The sequence below is a fragment of the Aquila chrysaetos genome, chromosome 4, assembly GCF_900496995.4.
Source record: "Aquila chrysaetos chrysaetos chromosome 4, bAquChr1.4, whole genome shotgun sequence".
Taxonomy (NCBI): domain Eukaryota; kingdom Metazoa; phylum Chordata; class Aves; order Accipitriformes; family Accipitridae; genus Aquila; species Aquila chrysaetos.
Window position 1 is genome coordinate 51,869,902 of NC_044007.1, and position 20,148 is coordinate 51,890,049.

A 20,148-nucleotide genomic window follows, 5' to 3' on the forward strand; every position below is an offset into this window, starting at 1 on the left:
TAGATTAAAAAGAAATATTTACTGTATTGGCTCTGTTGGATACTTCCAGAGGTGTGACTGAAATTAGCAAAGTCTCCTAACATATGCTGTCCCTACATGCCATGCACTGTTTCTTGTTTTAAAATCTGGAACAGTTCGGGAGGGGAGAACATCTTAAGCAAATGTACATGAACAGGAACTTTCCAGAACCAAACAGATCTGAGGAAATATTTGCTGATGTTGAAAGTGTGGTGTTATTCTCACTTCATCACTTACAGCATGATTATTCAATGGCTTTTTAAAAGAGACCCAGATGAGGAACAAGTGTAGGAGGGAAAGCAGAGTTGTGCTGTGCAGAGAAGGGAGGGGTGGTGTTGCTTCTGAGTGCCCAACCCCATCCTGTTCATCCATCTCCCTTGCGTATAAGCATGTGGGGCAGGGAGGGGGAGGAAGAGAAGAGGGGAAATGTACTTCCAAGAACCTCCCTCTAATCCTCCAGTCTTCTTCCCACCACCTTTTTTTACTGCAGTATTGTGTTTCCCTGCACTCTGACTTCTGCATTAGTATTCTACTTCTTAGTGGTTTTTCCAGTGATCTTGCATTTTCTTTTATTCCTTTCCAGTCCCCCACTTTTTACCAAGGAGGGAGCCAGATTTCTACCCCCTAGCTAGCTGGCAAGGGGTAGTGTGAGGGAGGTAGTAGTAATGTCTGCCTGGCATGTTGAGGGATACATAACGTGTCTTAGAAGTGGGTCGCGGCTCATCTTAGGCTTTCTCCTATGCTGAGGCAGGTCAAGATATGTTACTTCTTGTGGAGAACCTGGAAGAAAGTTTCAGTACATCACAGTGTCTGTAACTGTCCGATATTCGTTCACAAAGGCATGCCAGATAGTCTAGCAGTCACGAGTGAGGAGAAAACTTATAGCGGGAGAGTTTCAAATGGTGAATAAATGTCACTGACAACGGTGTGAAGTAAAGGCTCTACTCTAGTCAGCTAAACTACATGTGGCTTCTGGAATAGCTGCTAATCTGTCACTTTTGTGAATTAAAAAAGCTGCAGTAGATTTTCTGCAATAAGGAAAGGGCAGCTTTGCAGGCATAAATTGCTGTTCTTGCTGACAAAACCTCTTTTTAGCCAGAAAGAAAACCACAGGTGACCTAGGCCTCAGTATTGAGTACAGAGGAAAAAAAGAGGAGCAGAGAAATCCGGCACAGGGATTTTGTTTTTCCTGCAGCCTCATGTCTGGGCTGTCCTGCTGGAAACCTCTGAATCCCTAATCTGGTTTTACAACATCATTGTGTCTTTTCTACTGATGTTCTGTTCTGAGCAGAGTTACAGTTCAGCTTTAATGCCACCTAACACATTTGCCTTAACCTGCCCCGCACTTCACAAAGAAGGTTTTGTTTTCCTCCTGTGTTTTCTTTGGATTGAGGCCTGGGATGTCTGGTAGGGTTATCAATTCCTCTTGGTTGCAGAAGGAAGTTTCTCTCTGAGCATTTCCCAATCTCACTGTTTTTTTTGTTTAAAAATTAATAATGCAAAAAGCAAAAGTGGAGAAACATGACTTAGTCATAATTCTCATCACTGTTGATACAGTTTCACTTGCCCTGCCAGTCTCCTGTTTTCTATGTTATTCAGTCAAAAGCAATAGGCCTTTGCTTCCTTTTCTCTTTATCAGGAAACTGAGGAATTGGGCCTGTTTATTGTGAATTCCTCTTGGCATCCCGTGTGGGGAGGAGGGGTGGGGGGAATTGCCTACTGTAAGTGATCTGCTTTGCCTTGTTTAATATCTTTGTGACAAGATATTTTAAAAACATATATAAATATTGACAACATGAACATACTGTACAAGCTGATGCCTTTCAAAGACTTTGTATAAGACGTTAAGCCTAAAATACCTGCCTGCCTGTCACTCGTGAACTGTTTCCTCCTTCAGCCTGTTGTCTTCCATGGCTGATTTCAGTGTCAAGCTTCCCCCCAGGGCTTCCCTGGCCATGGGATTTCCATGCTCTTTGCAGTTCCCTTTGCTACTGGCATTTCTGCGAATGACACTGGGGTTCACCAAAGCATGCCAAGGGCAGGCCACCAGTGCAGTAGCCTGGTCACATAGAGAACTGGGACCAGCTGAGTGCAAGCAGGCTTGGAAACAGTAGCTGTGTTAATGCTGGAAAAGGGAGTTGGCCTGGTATAAGCACCACGCTGATGATACTGTACGGCTCCAGGTACTGGAGGTAGCTCATTTACAGCAAGTTCAGTTTTCTAGCCATCACCGTGTGTGTTGGGAACCACTTCCAGCCCTTTCTCTGCCTTAACTTTTCATTGTGCAGGCTTCCATTCCTTGGCTGGCTGGGTTGGCACTTTACTGCCATTACTGGGCTTAGCAAACTGTAAGAATCACTGGTAATTAGCCAGGGAAAATTGCCTAGCTTTAGCATTCATAACATTAATGTCTTTTTACCTTTGTAAGTGCAGTGCTTGCTGCTTATCAAGGAGCAACCTCTTCAGATACTCTTTTCTCCTTCTCCATCTTGTCCTTTGTGATTGTCATGGACGTGTGTTGTTGGTAATTGGAGGAAGCTGTAGCTCTGCTTTGGAGACGTGCATGCTTCTCCCGTCTTAAAGTGTGCCAGAATATGTTTCTGTAGCCTTCTAACCTTGGAAACAACATGGAATGAAAAAATTTGGAAAAAATCAGAAATTTACCAGAAGAATCAGTAGCACTGAAAAAGGCTCTGTACAGCCTATACCGCAAACTCAGAGGATGAAGTCTTTGTACTCCAGGTAAAGAACTGGTCACAGCTGATTTTTCACTGGTATCTTTCTGAAAAGTGTACATCATTTGGGCTGGTGCTTGGTTTTATTTTCATAGGTTTTTTTAAACTTGTTTCATTGCAGCATTTGTCCTTTCTCTAACTGACAGTTTGGCCATGAATGTGCAGTACCTGCACAATCACATGCATAAGACTCTGTGTTTGACTCTTATATGCAATATATGCACATCCCTATAAAGTGGACATCGGTATGCACACAGCTGAAATTAATCCTTGGACAGAAAGACATTCAAGTCTAGACACAAGTACAGTTCTCTATAGATTCCTTCTCAGTGGTGTCGTCAGCTGGCTGAACAGCAGGTCTGTTGAAAAGGACTTGGGGGTAACTGAATGCTGAAATCTATATGAGGCGGTAGTGCATGCTCATGGCAAATTAAGGCAAACTATGTATTGGGTTATGTTAGAAGGAATGTGGCCATCAGATCGAGAGAAGTTATTATGAGCATTGCTGAGGCTGCAGCTGGAATATTCAGTTTTGGCCCTCCCTGTTCAAGAAAGATACTGAGAAATTGAAGATCTAGCAGAGGGCTACTGACATTGTTAGGGACTTAGAGCACATGGCCTACTGCAAGGAGAGTTTGAAGGAGCTAGTCTTGTTGAGAGTGGCAAAGTGGAGACCAAGGTGTAACCTAACAACTGCCTACACCTTCTTGAAAGGGAGTTGCAAAGATGACAGAGCCAAACTCTTCTAAGGAGTGGCAGATGGTATAAAATGGAACAACAACCATAAATTGCAGCTTTGGTGGTTTAAAGATGGGACATCAGGAAAAACTTCTTCACTAGGGTGGCTCTGGGATAAGTTGTCTAGAGAGGTGTGGAATCTCCATGCTGGGAGGTTTCTGAGACCTGGGTTTTTGAGACAGAACCACAGAGGACATGATCAAATATTGGTGATAGTCCTGCTTCAGGTGAGAGCGTGTATTAGGTGACCCCAGAGATTCCTTCCCAACCAACTTTTTTTTTTTTTTTTTTAACTGATACTTGTGCCTCAGTTATTGTAATTAACTGGAATAAGTTTCAGCATGAAAAAACAAACACAAAGCTGTCAATTTATGATGTTCAAGCCATGTCATAAATTCTGTAGTATACAATTAATCTTTTTTTATTTTTTAGTGTGGTGCTGTTGGCTTCTGCATCCCATCCAGCAGGTAAAGTGGATTGAGTTGTTCCTTTTTTAGGTTTCCATGTTGCCTTTCCTTTCCATGCATGTTCTTAGAGGCCAAACCCTGTACGATTTTAGCCCTGGAATTCAACAGGAATATGACCAATAGTATGATCTCCTGTAGGAAGAGGAGAGGAGGGTATATAACGCTGTGTAATTTGCATGATATTTACTAATACCTTTCTTAGCTGCCCTTTGCAAAGAAGCAGCATGGGACAGACAATGAAGATCAGCTTTTGAGGTGGTGCATGGTACAGAACAAGGATTCTCTAGGTGAATATGTCCTCTTCAGAGCAGTGTCACAGCAGTCCATATAGAACTGAGTTTCCTTCTCTGCATTGCCCTCAATGCTGTGCGGAGATTTAATTTTGTTGCTTTCATAAGATGTATCCCATAGCTTTAGTCCATGGCAGGATTTGAAGTAGCAAAAGATCAAAGGCTAAAAATGGAGAAATTGAAAATTTGATGGTGGCTAATATTCCTGTCATACTGGTGTTTTAATAGTTAGAAGGATAAAGATGATCGTCTGTTGCTTTCACTAGACATTTGCTCAGTCAGAAAAACAAAAGAAGAAACATTTAAATAAACATAAATTCCCCCTTTTGCCTGTTGGTGCATATTGTGTATATACCATTTCCCTACCAGGATAGGCAGATGTGTTAAGCAAAATAGTCCTGCATTTCAAAAAGGGAAAGATGGAGCTTCCTCCAAATCTGTAGAGCCTGAAGGCCAGAGAACTCCTGGGAATTGTTGGTACCAAGAACAACCAGGGCCCAGGTTCCTGGAAATGCAAGTACTTGAGAGCTCTACTTGGATCTAGGAGAACTTTTTTAAACCTCTCAACTTGCTCTGTGTGACAGAGTTCAAATGCCAGAGGGCGAAGCAGCCAACATATGTCTGTGGTTCCTGTTGCTTCAGTAGGAACTACCACGAGCTCTGTAATAAAAGAAGTGGATATGATGCATGTCTATCCACTGGCAACTGTTGCTTAAACAGGATCTTTATACTAGCAAAGAACACTCTTATGTATCACTTTCCCCTTTTTCAACCAAAGGCGGGAACTGGCTGGAAGCAAGGTCAGAGAGAAATCATTAAACACACTAGAAATGTGGAAAGCATCATAAATGAAAAGTCAGCCAGCTGTAAAGGCTCAAAGGAATGTTAAACTAGTAATGTTCATATAATTGCTGCTCCCCTGCTTGTAACAGTGGGTAATTTTTCCCCCCTGTGTACCACTGAGTATATTGCTTTGTCCCTCAGGTGATCTCTTCAGTGCCTTGGACTTTCCATTCCTGTACTTCTACAGGTTTCATAGCAGCTGTTGCGCCAGGTAACTTTTCTATAACAGGACTTGTGAATGTTTTCAAAATAAGAGATCCTGTTGACTTCCAACCTTGACTGTCAGTTAAAAATTTTGGAACATGCAAAACCTTAGTTATACTAGTTTCTGCTGGCATAAGCCAGTAAAACTGTGGATAATATGTATCTGTGCATATCTCTGGATATGCATTTGAAGGCCTGAGATTCAAATGTTCTGGAAGTGTATGTGTTTATTTGAGTGAGTGCATTCTGATCAGGAAAGTTCCCAGTCACCAGTAAAATAATTTTTACCTAATGTAGCAAAGCTTTGATAAATAGCATCTCTCAAATGCTTCTCAAGTCGGATTAGCCCTTGTAAAACTTGCTGTTTGCAATGATTACGAAGCATTAGTCTTCAGCAGTATATGGGTGTACATGGATTTATTTGCCTGTACATCTCGTTATTTGGCAGAATGCTTTTTTTGGGTAAAAGGGAAAAGCTTTAACAAGTGTTCCTTTATTCTGAGTAGCAGAAGTTAACTGCCCAATAGTGTCATACTCACAGGGCAACGTAAATATGTTTCCTATAGGTCTTAATTATCTCAAAAAAAAAAAAAAGTTATTCCTGTCTTTCCCCTCCAGTCTTTTGCCAAATTGCCTATTTTCTTTTTAGAGGGGAAAAAATATTTTCATGCTAACTGATGGCAAAAATATTTCCTGACTGTTAGGTATTTTCTTACTTGTATCTGGATTTTCCATTAAAAGGGGATATCAAAAATTATTGTTAAATAATTTCCCTATGTACACAGTTTTTTGGTACAAAAGTAGCTTTTTTCAAGGGTGGACTATCCACACTACAAGTAACTTGCAGTTAGGTATTGATGAATCTATTTCTTCTTGAAGGCAAGGTCTAACTGCAGGCACTAATGGATATCTGTCTAGCCCAGATATTCTTCTCTTTCACTTCATTAGAATTTTACCACTGTTGTAGCCTCCCACTTCTGTTTCCATTGCCCCAGCTTCAGTACGTGTGTATTAGATAGCACTATACACTACAGCAATTGGAAGGGAATAGTTAGGTGGAGAAACAAGCATCTCAGTTGCTCTCCTACATCTTGTAGTCTAGTGTCTTTGTAGACATAAAGGATTTAGAGGAAAACCTATACAAGGTAAAGTAAGGGTAACTGATGCAGCTAAATCTACTACCTGTGCAGAATGTCTGAAGCATTAGTAGTAAGGTCCAAAGTGCTCCATTTATTTAATGAAATAAATTGGTGTTAATTGTGACATCAATATTTCAGGTATTACAATTAGCTGTTTCACTTTTATATCTGAATTACACTAAACAGCTTCAAATCACTCGGACTAAAAGTCCTTCTCAGCAGGGCAGAAGATGTGGAACAAACTTAAGCCAGCTACTGGACTTTCAAAAGTTTGGGCAATGCTGCTTCATTGAACTCACTGACTTCTGAGAGTGGAGTGCTCTACTGCTCAGCACTTTATCCTCTGCAACAAGGAGCTGAGCTTGAGCCTATCTTTTATCATCAAAGCAGCATCTGCTTTCTTGGCTCCAGGCACAGTGGATAGTCGTTTGGGGTCTCATATTAAGGCTCAGTGTGAGAAACCCTAGTACCTCCTACTCCTGGGCAGTTATCTTACCCTACTGTTTGGTGTATCAAAAACACCTGTACTGACATGTGGCTGAGACGCAACTTTGCCACATGTACTGAGCAGGGAACAGCACTTGGCTGAGGTGCTGGAGTCCAGCATGGAACTTCTGACCTGGGGAGCCACCATCTTTCACCCTTCCTGCTATTGCGGAGGGGGGACCAACTGCATTGCATCACTATCCAGAACAGCATACCCTCTTCAAATACCAAGGCACTTTTTGCCTCACCTACTATATGCTGTGTTGATCCTATCTCCTTTCCCATGCAGCTTGCCACAGTACTTTGTAATCTCTTACACCTCTCAACCAGCCACGCAGTAATTTGTGCCTTACGTATTTTGAAGTCCTTTTCTATTCCCTGCTTGCTGGTTTACACTATTTCACTGGTTCACAACCAGTAGGTTGTAAGTATGTCACAAGTGAAACAAAATCCAGAGCCAAAGCTTGTAAGCTCTGTGAGGTCCAGCTAGATGTGGAACAGAGTTTCCTTAAGAGTACTCTTGGCTACAGGAACGTTGGGGACTACTGTCCTATATGACTTAAGAATCAAAATTCCCTTAATCGTCAGCAGAGAGCTTTGGAGTATTCTGTTCCCAGCACTACTGAGTCATCTGTCTATTTGTTATACAGTAGAGATGTATTTCACTTCCTAATTGGAATTTAGGCTTCATGAAGTTTAAACAGCTTGAAAGCTTCAGGCAGAAACTTTCCAGTGGTTATTTTTTCAGTTCAAGGCTCTGTGGAGGTTGAAGTGAGTTGGTTGCCAAACACATGTGGCTCCTGTTGAAATTAGCATTGCCTTTATTCAGAGCCATTTGAATGCCTGAAGTTAATATTTCACCTCATGTTTCCAATAATCTCTACTTTTCTGATTATGCAAGTGCATTAGAGACCAGCCATAAGAGTGCCAGACTTACTTTACTCAGACTGTAGTCACTGACTGAACAAAACCCGAGATGTACTGGACATAATGTAAGCTCTTTGTCCACCAGCTTTCTTTCTCCAAATGGGATTAACACTGCAGTTTTGCATTAGGAAAACCAAGATGCCTGTAAGAGGTTGCTTAGTTGAAATTAAGAGACTTTTTATTAACAAGCTTTCCCCATTCCTTGCAGTGGACTGTTGGGATTCTTTCTGATGTTGCACACAGTGAAGCTAAAAAGCAGCACAACCTCAGGGCAATATGCAGCATGGAGTTTCCTTGCAAAGGTAAGAGAAAGACTGTCACAGGAACACAGTGGATCTGTGCTTCTCCCAGGAGAACTGAGGAATTGCTGCATCTCTCTAGTTTCCCTTGCTATTCCTATTTGCTCCTAGGGCCTGTCTGTGCAACCTGCATGTAGAGTTGAGGCAACAAATATCAGGTGCATAATAAGCCAGGATCGTTAGCTGAGATGAAGTACTCTATATAGACTGAGTTTAATGGAACTGGGCTGATTATTGCAGCTAAGGATTTGGCCTACTGAATCCCAGTTAATACAAATCTATACTTTAAGGTGTTTTGGAGAAGAATACTCCTTCTGATAGCATGTGCACCAGCCGTTGTCTTCCCTGAGCCAAGAGTTAAAACTAGTTCCCTGAAGTTCAGTACCAGCACTCCCACTGTTACCGTTGCAGGGGAGAGCAGTGGATGTCATTTGCCTTGACATTAACAAGGCTTTTGACAGTATCTCCCACCATGTTCTTATATCCAAATTAGACTGTTACAGTCTGGATGGGCAGACAGTTAGATGGGTAAAAAAATGGTTGGATGATCAGGCTCAGAAGGTAGAGGTTAACGATTCCTGCTCTAACTGAAGGCTTGTGACAACTGGAGTAGCACAGGGGTCTGTCTTGGGACCCATCCTGTTCAACATCTTTATTGAAGACTCAGAGGTGATGGAGTGTACTCACATTTGCAAAGGATGCCAAACTGGGAGGACCAGTCAATAATGCTGAAGGGCAGCGTTGCGTTCCAGAGGGACCTGGACAGGCTGGAGGAATGGGCCAACAGAAATCTTGGAAAATTCAGCAAGGACAGATGTGAAGCCCTGCACATGGGAAGGAAGAGCCCCTGACAATAATAGAGGCTGGGGACTGGACAGCTGCGAAGCAGCACTGTGGAAAAGGACCTGGGGATTTTGGTAGAGAGCAAGCTGAACATGAGTCAGCAGTGTGCCGTGGCAGCTAAGGTGGCCAAAAGCATCCTGGGTTGTACTAACAGTAGCACAGGCAGTAAATTCATGGACGTGATTGCACCCTTTACTCAGCACTTGTTAGACCAGGGAACCTCGGTTTAGGCACCTCAATACAGGGAAGACATTGATAAACAGGAGTGAGTTTGGCAGAGGGCTGCCAAGAAAGTCAGGGGGCTGGAGCACTTGCCTTGTGAGGAACGGCTGCTGGACCAGGCTTGTTCAGCCTCGAAGAGAGACAGCTTTGGGAGCACCTAACAAACAGCTACCACCCAGTAGCTATGGAGAAATTATCAAGAAGACAGATCCAGGCTATTGACAGTGGTGCATGGTGGTGGATGTGTAAGACAACAAGTGTAAGTTGAAACAAGAGAAGTTCAGACTGGGTATAAGGAAACATTTTTCACCCGGAGGACAAGTCAGGCAGGGGCACAGGTTGCCCAGGGAGGCTGTACAGTCTCTGTCTTTGAAGGTTTTCAAGACCCAACTGGACAAAGCCCTGAGGAACCCGGTCTGACCTCCTAAGGTCCATTCCTGCTGGAATTATCATACGATCTGTGGATCTAGGGTCTGGCTGTACTTGATTTAAGTTATTAACAGCTCATTTGTTAAATTATCAGTGGTAAATGCAGTCAGAAGAGCTTGTCAGACTCCTTTTCCCTGGTTAGATTTTACTTAGTTTCATCAGTCCCAGCTAGGTCATCTGAAAACCACAACCTTCCTATGTGGTTTGTGATCACAGCTTTCCTACTACAGTGAATGAAGCTGTCACCTTACCAAAAAAAAAAAAAAAGACTTCCATAATACACTTGTTTAGAAACTGTAGTCAAATGAGTCTTTGGTTTTTCTGGGGATAACAAGAAGGGAGTAATATGTCTCATTTTGTGCTTTGCAAGCTGTTCCACGCTGTAGAAGTCACGTAGAGTTTCTCACCAGTCTGAATTTCTTCCAAACATTCTGACTGACTGTGCGTATTTTAGTACCTTAGCTTTCTTCTTGCTCCTTGGTAGCAAGTCAACTGATCTAAAATCCTGCTTTTTTTTTTTTTTTTGGCTTTTTTTTTTTTTTTTTTTAACATTCTGGGTTGGAGATGGGAATAGCTGGCTTTGCTAATAGGTGTTGTGAATGAGGAGAAATGGTTCTACATGTGGTATTTATGACCTATCTGAAAAAAAATGCAGACAAAGATGTGTTGTGAAATATATTTTAAGCAGATTTGGGTCCTTCCCAGCTGAAGTGGATCAGAGCCACAAAGTCTGGACTGGATCAAAGCTTTCCCAAAGTTCAAGGGTTTCTAGATTTGTGGGGTTTTGGCCAACTCTAGACATAAGTTAGACAAAGTTTGTTCTAGCCACTGTTGTCAATGAAATTAGGTGCCTTTATAGCAATTAAAAATTTGTCCCTGTGTCACTGTGATAATTTAATCTGTTCTTCAGCTTTAAAAGTCTGTGTTTGTTAATGTGCATGGTTTAATTATCTTGCTTAGGAAGGGTTTTGTAACAGAGTAAATTAGTCCTTTTCCTGTTGTAGCTTCTAACCAGTGCTCAAATTATATGTCTTGAATTGAATTCAAAGAGGGGAAGAAGTACTAAGGACATGAGATCTGACTGTAGCACTAATAATTTTATCAAAACTTGCAGTTTCCCTAATGTCTTTCACTAGTGTTTTAAAGCTTGCTATAAGAATGATTTTAGGGCTCAGTCATTACCATTTGAGGCAGCATGAGGAGCATGGAAGGACAGCTGCTCCAAGTGCTGAAATGCAGCTGATTTTGGGTTAGAAGTCAGTGAATGCGTGAAAAATTTGGGAACACTGTATGTCAGTTTTAGAACAAGTATCAAAAGAGACTGCAGACACAGATAGGCAGAGAGCAAGAGCTGAAGTGGAGCTTGCCTGCAAGGGTAGGGGCTGATCTACTAGCTCCTTCAAGATTCTCACAAGGTATCTTGTAACTATAAGGAACTATAAATTTACAGATGGGGTTGTTAAGAAAAGTCCTATCTATCTGATCACTAATGCTGCTTCCTGCAGGTGTTTGGAAGTGTTAAAACTACATACTAATCCAGCCCAACGTTGCCTGGGTATGAGAGCTGTCTCAATCACATCTTAAGTCATCATAAGTGCAGAAAACCAGTATTTAACTAGTACTGTAAAAATGTTTAAATCCAGGTGAGTGAATCCCTTTTAAAAAAAAAGAAAAAGGAAGTAAGTTAATGTGGATAAAGAATAAAGATAGCAAGTATTTGAATCTGGACTTGCAGAATGAGATCCAGTGGAAAAAACGCCCTCTGCTCACGACAACAGCTTTGCGTTCCCACATGAGCATTTTTCTTGGATTGAGTAGTGCCCTAGATCATCCTCTTAATCTCTCAGACTGACTGGAGTTTTCACCAGCAGTTGGAAGGGAGCAGCATTTGAGGCCAGAATATGTTTATCTTGCAAATGAGCCAAGAAAGGAGAATGCTGTAGTCCTCAGACAGCAGTGCAGGTCTCTAGGGAGGTGCAGAGAATCAGAAAATCTGTTTTCCATTTGGATGCTTTGTACCTATGTGACTGATGAGCTGGGGCTGAGATCGTTGCCACCACTTCATTTCTTGTTAAGTGCCGATAGACCAATAAACTAACCATGAGATCTGATCGGGCCTGCTTTGCAGATTCAAGGAGACATTCTTTGTGAAGCCCACATATTTGGCCTCCCTGCCCTCTAATTTTTCATTCATTTTAAAACCGGAGCTGGGTCGTAACTTGTTTTTATGATACTTTGGCTGCAGCAACTTAATCAATGTATGAGGTTTTTAAATTCTTCCCTGTAATGATTTCTGACAGCTTTTGTGTCAAAGCATTGCTTTGTGCAGAGACAAACGAAGCACAGGTTTCATCTGTGTATATAGTCCTGTGTGATATTTATAGCGACAAATGCTCTCTGCACTTTTGCTGTGAAAGCAAATAGCCTGTGTTAGTCATAGCTGTATAGATTCGTGAGAAATGCCAAAAAAATCACTAAAGTGATCTGTAAAACAACAAAAAAATGCTTTTAAGAAGCCCAAGAAATATGGAATGCTTTGTCATAGCCTTGCACAGATTTAATCCCCAGAAGAGCAAGAATTTGAAGCTGTACTGAGATTTCTTTTCTTAATTTGAAAGCTATGCTGGTATCATGGGTCATGTACTGGAAAAAAAAACTGGAGATGCTTATATATACAGACAGAAGCATCTGGTGAGAACACTAATGAGCTCTAACAGTGCTGTCACTGAGTTTGTTTAGATTAAGGCTGCCAATCTGTATCTGGTGATGAAACCTGTTAGGGTCTCTAAAAGTTAAGTAGCAGAAATAATTTAAGTCATTAATAGAAGGGAAAAATGGTAATTCAGAGCTTTTCTTCAGCAAGATACTGGTTACTTATAAATTCATATTCCCCTATCATGTTTAGTGTTATCCCAATAAACTTGTAGTAGGGAATTCAGCTTGTTTCCAATAGGAACCTATTGAGACAGCTTGTTGTAAAGAGGAATAATAAATGGGAAGGTCAGTGGACTTTGGATTCTCTCTTTCTTCCTCCCTCATCTGAAGAAGTGAAGGTGGATAACTGAAATCAAGTTGCATTGAGTTTCATACTGGTTTTCTTGTGGATTGGTTGGAAGAAAATTTGGATTAATCTGATCAGGAGTATGCAACTCTTTTCTATGTGGCCATCCCATGCACCATTATGTAATCTTTAGCGTATCTGAACAGTGTTGGAGGCTCCCCAATACATAAAAGCATCCCCTGACAGCTGCTTTGGTTCTTTGGTTGTTAACTTCAGAAGTGTTTGCCCCAGGTCACCCTATGTTTAATGCTGACTGCCAGACATTGCAAAAGTAATTTTGCAGGAGTGTGTGAAAGTATCTTATCTGTGGGTCCTGTGTACCTAATTGTAGCCCACTGTACTTACACGCCAGCAGTTATAGTCTTCCCCCAAAATATATAACAGCTATTCAGAATGCCTCCTGTGGTCTTTGATGTTATATTTTGTGTCTGTGTATCTGCTTCTTTGGTCCCCATGGTGTCTTGAAGAAAATGGATAGACTAGATTCATCTTCATGTCAACGCAAAAAATGGATGATATCCCTCTTAAAGACTGGAAAAGTACTGATGTTTTTTATTAAAGCAGAAATTCTCTTTTTCCTGCTTCTCATGAAATGGAGAGGCCACAACTGCAAGCCTTCTGAGGCTCGTAGCCTGGTTATGCTCACTGCATCTCTCTTCACACATAGCAGTTCACATGAGAATTTTATCTGCTTTAATTCCAGGGGCAAACCAACCAAGAGAAATAAAACAAATTCATGCTTTTCCACATTTTTGCAGTCTTAAAGCCTCTGCTAAAGCATGCGCTCATATTTGTATATATCTTAATTCCTCTCTCACTGCTGCTTAGCATGCAAGTGCTATAAAATATTCTGGTCCAGAATGTTAGTTCCTTGCTTCTGCTGAGGGCCGTTTACTTGAAGAAATAAGTGCCACTCTAAGAGAGTCCTGCCATTGGTACCTTCTGAAGCAAATGGCTCTTTGTTCACCTCTGCCCTAATGGGAAAGGATTCTGGATTAAAAGATATGTTTAAAAAATTTATACAGATATCATAACCAGAACAAGAATGTGTTTGGTTATCTTGCACTTGCCCACTTGGTTATGTTGTAGACTGAAGTAGTGTCGTCTTTGCATGCTGCTGTGCTCAGGCAAAAGTGACAGTGAGATTCTTGGCTGAAAATCACATTGCTTTCTTGGCTTGGACCTCATAAAGCTTTATGCAAAAATGTCATAAACTCCCACTGGAGTTCCATAAACACAGTGCATTTTTATTCGGCAAAGATCCTGCACTGCGTGCAAGGCTGTCTCAAGATCTCTGCTCACCCAACCTGGAAAAACTGTGCAGCCACAAGCCAAAGCTCTGGAAGAGAGGGAGAATTGTGTGCTAGACCTGGCTGGACTCTGCTGGTAGGTGCTCTCTGTGGCACCGGTGTGGCTTGAAGCGTGTCTCTAATCTGAGAGAGGGAGTTTCCATGTCCCTAAAGTTTTCAAGTATGCCAAGAAGGGGCTCATAAGAGTAGGAGTGAGCTTCTTCCATCTATGCACCTTGTATACTCTTATGCATGTGGATATGCACACACATATGCATAAAGATAATTAAAAATGGTAAAAATCCTTATTGATTTGTGGTTGGTCCTCACTGAATGAAATATGGACATTTATTCTTGACACATATATTTGATTCCTGTGAGTCATCATGGGGACTATGCAAATACCTTGGAAAAGAAAATGTGTTTCTCAGCTGAGCTTGACGAGCAGATAAGGCAATCACTGTGCTCTTAACTGCATCTTAAGGGTCTATAAAAAAGATCAGTTGCTGAAATCTTAAAAGTATAGGTTTTTGGGTGGTTTCCAAGGAGACAGCTTGATAGTTACCTTGTAGCATCCAACACTAATTACACCATATAATTGTTGGGAAGACATCAGTCTCCATAACAACTCCTTTGTGTGCTACATGACCACTAAGCCAAGTGGCACAGGCTCCCTGGGGCACTAATGCAATTTAAGGAAGCTGTCTTGTAAGAATAGCTGAGACTTGTTGGAGATTTTGAATCTCCAGGTAATGGAAAATTTTAGTATGTACATTAAGAGGTGTTGTATAGGGCTGCAGTTGTGTGTCCATTGAAAATGGCTGCTACGCAGCATTTGGGCATGTCATGGTCACACAAAGAAGTACATAAAGTTATGTGTTGCAACTTGGGGGTAGTATCGCAGCACAAGTTTCATCTGTACTTGATATAATAAATCCAGTCTCAGCAGACATTAGTTGATAGATTGAGCCCTAAGAGATGCTCTGAATTAGTTTGTTTCCTTTTATCCATTAGAATTTCCATTTGAAGTGCATCATGTACATTTGGTATTGTCATTCTCTTGAACATAAAGCTAACTGCAGAACCACTAGCTTGGAGTATGTCTTTGGAAGGTACTTTTTCATCCCTACCCTTGGCAAATTGTCTCTATATACTTGACAGTAGAAAATGACAATTTAAAAGTAGATTTTGTCAAATCTAACAGAATTTTGAATTGCAGAGGATGCAGGTTCACTGGTTCCTCTGCATAATAGATTCGTAGTCTTCCATGTTTTTATTTGGTCTCTTGGAGTTACTTACATACAGAGAGCTGAGACTGGGAGATGAATCATAAGTGTGACAAAGAGAAGACAAAAGAACGAGAACTGGTTTGGAAATTGTTTCCGTTGCTAATGTACTGATGTAAATGCCAAAATTACATGGGAGAACTGTGCACTATATAACATACTAATGTAGAAGGTTTCAAAGCTAGCTAAGGCTAGGCTTCCAAAAATAGCCACATTCTTCTCCCTTGCTGGTTCCTTGTTCTTTTCAGGATCTGGATTGCTAGCTGCCTTTTTGATTCTTAAAAACATTCATGGGTGAAATGTCTCCAGACTGCCTCACAAATCTTGATCCTGATCATTGACCTCTCTGATAGGCACTTGGTGTCACACTCCAGGTTGCTTTCTTCAGAAACTTCTCATGTTAGCGAGCTGCTGCTGTCTGAAACAGGTCTCCCTGTCTTTCTCTTCCTCTCTGTCCCCAACTCAGAACCAATCTTTGCAAAATCTCAAGTGTCTTCATTTCTCAATCCCACTCTGTACACCTGTTCAAGGATTAGATTTTGACTTTCAACAAAAGTCAGCCCCACAGGGCTCTGGGGGAGGCAGACTGAATGTTTTATGTCCTGTCCCTGATATATGTGGTGCTCAGGGAAATCACATAGGCTTCAGACAATCTCAGGAGATGACTGTGAGCTGTTCTCACTCTATCCACGGCTAGCATGGAGAGGCAGAGGGCAGAGTTCAGCCTCTTCTTGCAGAGGCTTCCTCACCCTTTCTGAGGGAATGGGAGGCCAAAGACTATAGTGAACTCTAGTCACTTCTGTCACTGTCTTCCCATGCATGGGACGTGCAGGGACTGCTGAGGCCCATAGGGCTAAGTGTGTAACCTTGTGACTTTGCTTATAAAAGGCATTGCTCAAAAAGGATTAGCTGTGTTAATGTTTTAAAAAACATTTTTTTGAGTGTCATGTTTTTTAAGGTTTCTGATGGAATATTTTGACCTTTTGTAACAGTAAATGGTTAGAAAGCCCTAGAAAGACTTTTGTTCTTGAATGGAAAAATAAAACCTTAAAGAATACCAATTCTTCCTTGTAGTCCTTAGCATAATAATAATAATAATAGCATGTTGTTTTCTTTCCATTACATCATTACTAAAACAGCATAAACACACCAGAGAATGGCAATGCAGAGACTCTGTCTCTGTTATTATTGTTGGGTTGTACGGAAAGGGGTCAGCAGGGAGATTTAGTTATCTGGTCTGGGAATTGTTTGTTTATGAATTAGCTTTTCCCAAAGGAGTTGTGAGATGGGAAATACAATAGGAAATGGACTTTATACATGCACAGAAATACCAAAACTGTAAATGTCATGCGGGAGAGAGGTTGATGGAAACTTGCTATTTTTGCTAACAGATTTTTAAAAAATACTTGATTACACATCCCAAAGTTTCCTGTGCTATTTTTGATATTAGTGATATCCTCCACAGAGTTCTGAATTAGTCATGACAGAAAAATGTTTTACATCTGATAATGTTGACAAGAAACATAAGCACTTCAGGTGTTTCTATAGATTTTAACAATGGAAAAATGCATTATATTGCTTTTGACTAAAATATTCCCCTTAAGCTAGGCATCCTCATTGGTTCTGACAATATCCTTGAACCCTTGCAGCAATATTTGTGCTTTCCGTGTATAAGTAAAGCAGCATGCGTAGGATCTGTTCTCTTTAGCAGTGATACTAGGGGCAAGAAGAGGTTTGAAGATGCACTCAAAAACCACAGGTCTTGAACTGACAATCTGCAGTGTTCAGCCCGAGGCCTTTGGGCAACCTAGCACGGAAGGAACAGTCGCTGAGAATGTGTGCAGCATCCTACCCAGCACCCCCCTCTACAGCAAGGTACTCCAGATATGATCAGTCTTGGCACAACGGGCCAGTTCCCATCTGGGTCATTTGAGCCAGTTGTGGAGGTGGCTTCAGAGTGCACAGCTGGGTGGGTGTTCACCTACCTGATGTCTATGTGGAAAAGTTCACTGTTGGCTTCCCAGTTTGCTCAGGGGATATTTTCTGCTGTCAGTCTTCTGGTCTGGAGTGTGAAGGTGTTAACTGGTATAGGGCAACACCTAAGCACATGGCTTCGGACTGAGTGTCCAGCTGACTTTCGAAAAGACCTTCAGTTCTTGTGATGCATGGAAACACATTGAACTGTAACATATCTGCCTTTGGCCCCATTTTCTTGCCTTAGTCTCCACTATGTGTGGCAATTTAGTTGCCATAGTTGCTTGTGGTCCCTTGAACTATGTTCTTTTGCACTTTGAGGGAGAACAAACTGATAGGGTTGAAAGTATCAGCCTGGTTAATTTGGACTTTGGTAAGAATTATGAAGTGGTGCACATAAAGTGCCAATGTATTCTGCCTCCAGGAAACTCAAGTCAATTTTCCTTTTCTTCGTGGACCCCAACTGCCAGGAACTTTACACTCTGCCTGCTGGAACCAGCTTTTTTTTTTTTTTCCTCCTGGATGCCAGCTGAGCCACCACTGAGCCACTGTTGTGGCAGGTCATGGTCCACCTGTGAGGAGTTTGGAATTGCTTCCTCTCACGCCTTTAGTCAGAGGTCCTGATACTGCAAGGCAGTTATAGTAACAGTTCCTGCCTGATCTGGCTACTGGCCCACCCACTGGCATCTAGCACTTGGGAGGAAGATAGACATAGGCAGATGCTGAGCTCGGTCCCCAACTCCTTTTGTGCCAGATACACATAGCAAACTGTCAGTTTGCCTGTTAAATTCGCCGCTTAAGTGTGACAATGAAAAGCATGGTTGTCTTATCTGGGTTATCAGCCTTTTCTGTCTCTTTATGGTAATCTCTATTTCATGATCTCATAAGGGTTAGATGAGGTGAAGAATAACTTGGAATGCCAAAAGGCTAGCTCTTGCTGAGCTTAACATAAGATGAAGTGTATTTTATTGCGGTATTTTACAGCAGCAGATTGTTAGAACAGCTGGCTACTCCCCAAAACTGAAAAACAATACTTTTCAAATCAGATAGAAAAAATAATTCTTTAACACAGTTTACCGTATTACGGACTAGTAAAAATTCAGGGCATCAAACAGAAGATAATACTAAGACAATTGACTGAGTAAAAGTAAAGAGAGGTATACTTTTTACAGGTTCAGATCTGCTCAAAAGGTTTTAGTGACTGGGTCGCTAGTAATTTCAGCGGAATCAGACATTCTATGGAAATCTTTCTAGGAGAGAAGTGGAAAGATTAACAAACTGCATGCCATGGCATGTAAGTTTTCTATCAACTAAGGTCAAGATGCACCTCCCTCCTTTTCTCTGATGTGCACATTGACTGCAGACTTGCTGCATTAGGGGAGGATCATAAATTCTCCTGAATTCTCTGCCATCAACCAATACTTGATTAAACAAACCCTTGGTCCACTCCAGTTGGTGTCCATGATCCTAACGGGTAGAACACTTCACTGTTGTTGTTGCTGTTGCAATGCTTGCTCCATTACACAAATATTTAATAATTAATAAAATAAGAACAAGATGATGAATCACATTGCCCTGTCAACTTCTGAGCTCAGAGGTTTCAGGGGAGAGACTAAATGGCAGGAGCAGTTTAAGGCCTTTGCAATAATGGGGCAGCATAAAAGGATAAGAGACTCCTCAATAGGCTGAAATGACAGAGGAAAAGTACAGTTAAGCATTGTAATGCATGAAGCATTTACAGGAAACAGGAGGCGTTGGGTCTTAGGTTTGGTATAACCCAGAAATACAAATATATTTCAGCTTTTGGTCAAATACACGTTCATCAGCAGTCAATCTTGTAACAGCAAGAATGAACAAAGCACTTCTTGGCAAAGTTGAAGAAAATCGATGTCATTTGGCCTAAAGAAGCCTTCTCGTATCCCTCGTTAAATGACTTTTGTTGTCCTTGTTTGACAAAGCTTCAGCTCGATGGATTGTGCCTCTCATTTGCAGAACTGACCTGAACAGATGCTATTAGTCTGGTGCATGTATGCACACTTGTTTGAATCATGATTGATAGTGTTTCCATGTCAGCAAAGCATGCTTCTGGGAGAACGTACATGAATTGTGCAGGGTTTTCCCTTTGTCTCCTTAATACAGAACTGGAACACTGAGAGTAATAACAATATCTGGATTATGTTTTCAGTGGTCACATTTAAGAGAAATATTTAAATATGAACTGAGGTACTGTTAAAATTTAGTTCTGTACTATAACCACTCTACACTTTATAGGCTGGAGATAGGTGGCACTTCACCAGCTATCTCATTAGTCATAGGAAGGGGAAATGTATGTTTTGGCCATTATCTCCAGTAGTGGAGGGCAAATGCTTCTTGTTTTGGCTTTCTCTGTGTTATGACAAAGTCTGCTGTTTGTGTTTAAGTGAAGGTAGCGTGGAGTGGCTACTTGGTGTTCAAAGAGAAATTGCTACCATAATTTCAACCCAATCTAGTGTTTTACAAGGGGCAAAGAGTTTTGGTTTTCTTTAAAAGTCTCAGGATATCTTTCACTTTCTGTAGGAAAGCAAAATGAGTTACAACATGCTTGTAATAGTTCAGCCCTATCTCATCAGTGAGGTATGTTTATATATTTCTATGCTATATGTAGTATGTGTTTATATATGAATGCATATATAGATACATGTTTATACATTGATAGATACAGGCCTTTCTGAAAAGAGTCTTGTCTTGTTCATGTCTGATCATTGTAAACATGACGATAATGTCCTGTTTCTCGTAAGAGGAGTATTTTCTTACACAAATTCTATTAATTACACTCTGCAACATAAAATAATTGCTGTATCTTTCTCTGTGGTGGTTCTTGTAAGGTTAAAAAAAAGAAAGAGACAGTGCAGAACCAAG

At 41.2% G+C, this 20,148-nt stretch overlaps 1 protein-coding gene across 9 annotated transcripts in view; it reads left to right on the forward strand.

Annotated features, from left to right (window-relative positions):
* The window catches only part of TMEM241 (transmembrane protein 241), an 82,565-nt gene that overhangs the window by 23,431 nt on the left and 38,986 nt on the right, over positions 1-20,148 (forward strand). For all 9 annotated transcript variants that reach the window (XM_030011967.2, XM_030011966.2, XM_030011965.2 and 6 more), the window contains exons 11-13: positions 3,924-3,958; positions 5,233-5,302; positions 8,056-8,149. In XM_030011967.2, coding sequence (XP_029867827.1) covers positions 3,924-3,958; positions 5,233-5,302; positions 8,056-8,149 — 199 coding nt within the window. The remainder of the gene's footprint in view (positions 1-3,923; positions 3,959-5,232; positions 5,303-8,055; positions 8,150-20,148) is intronic.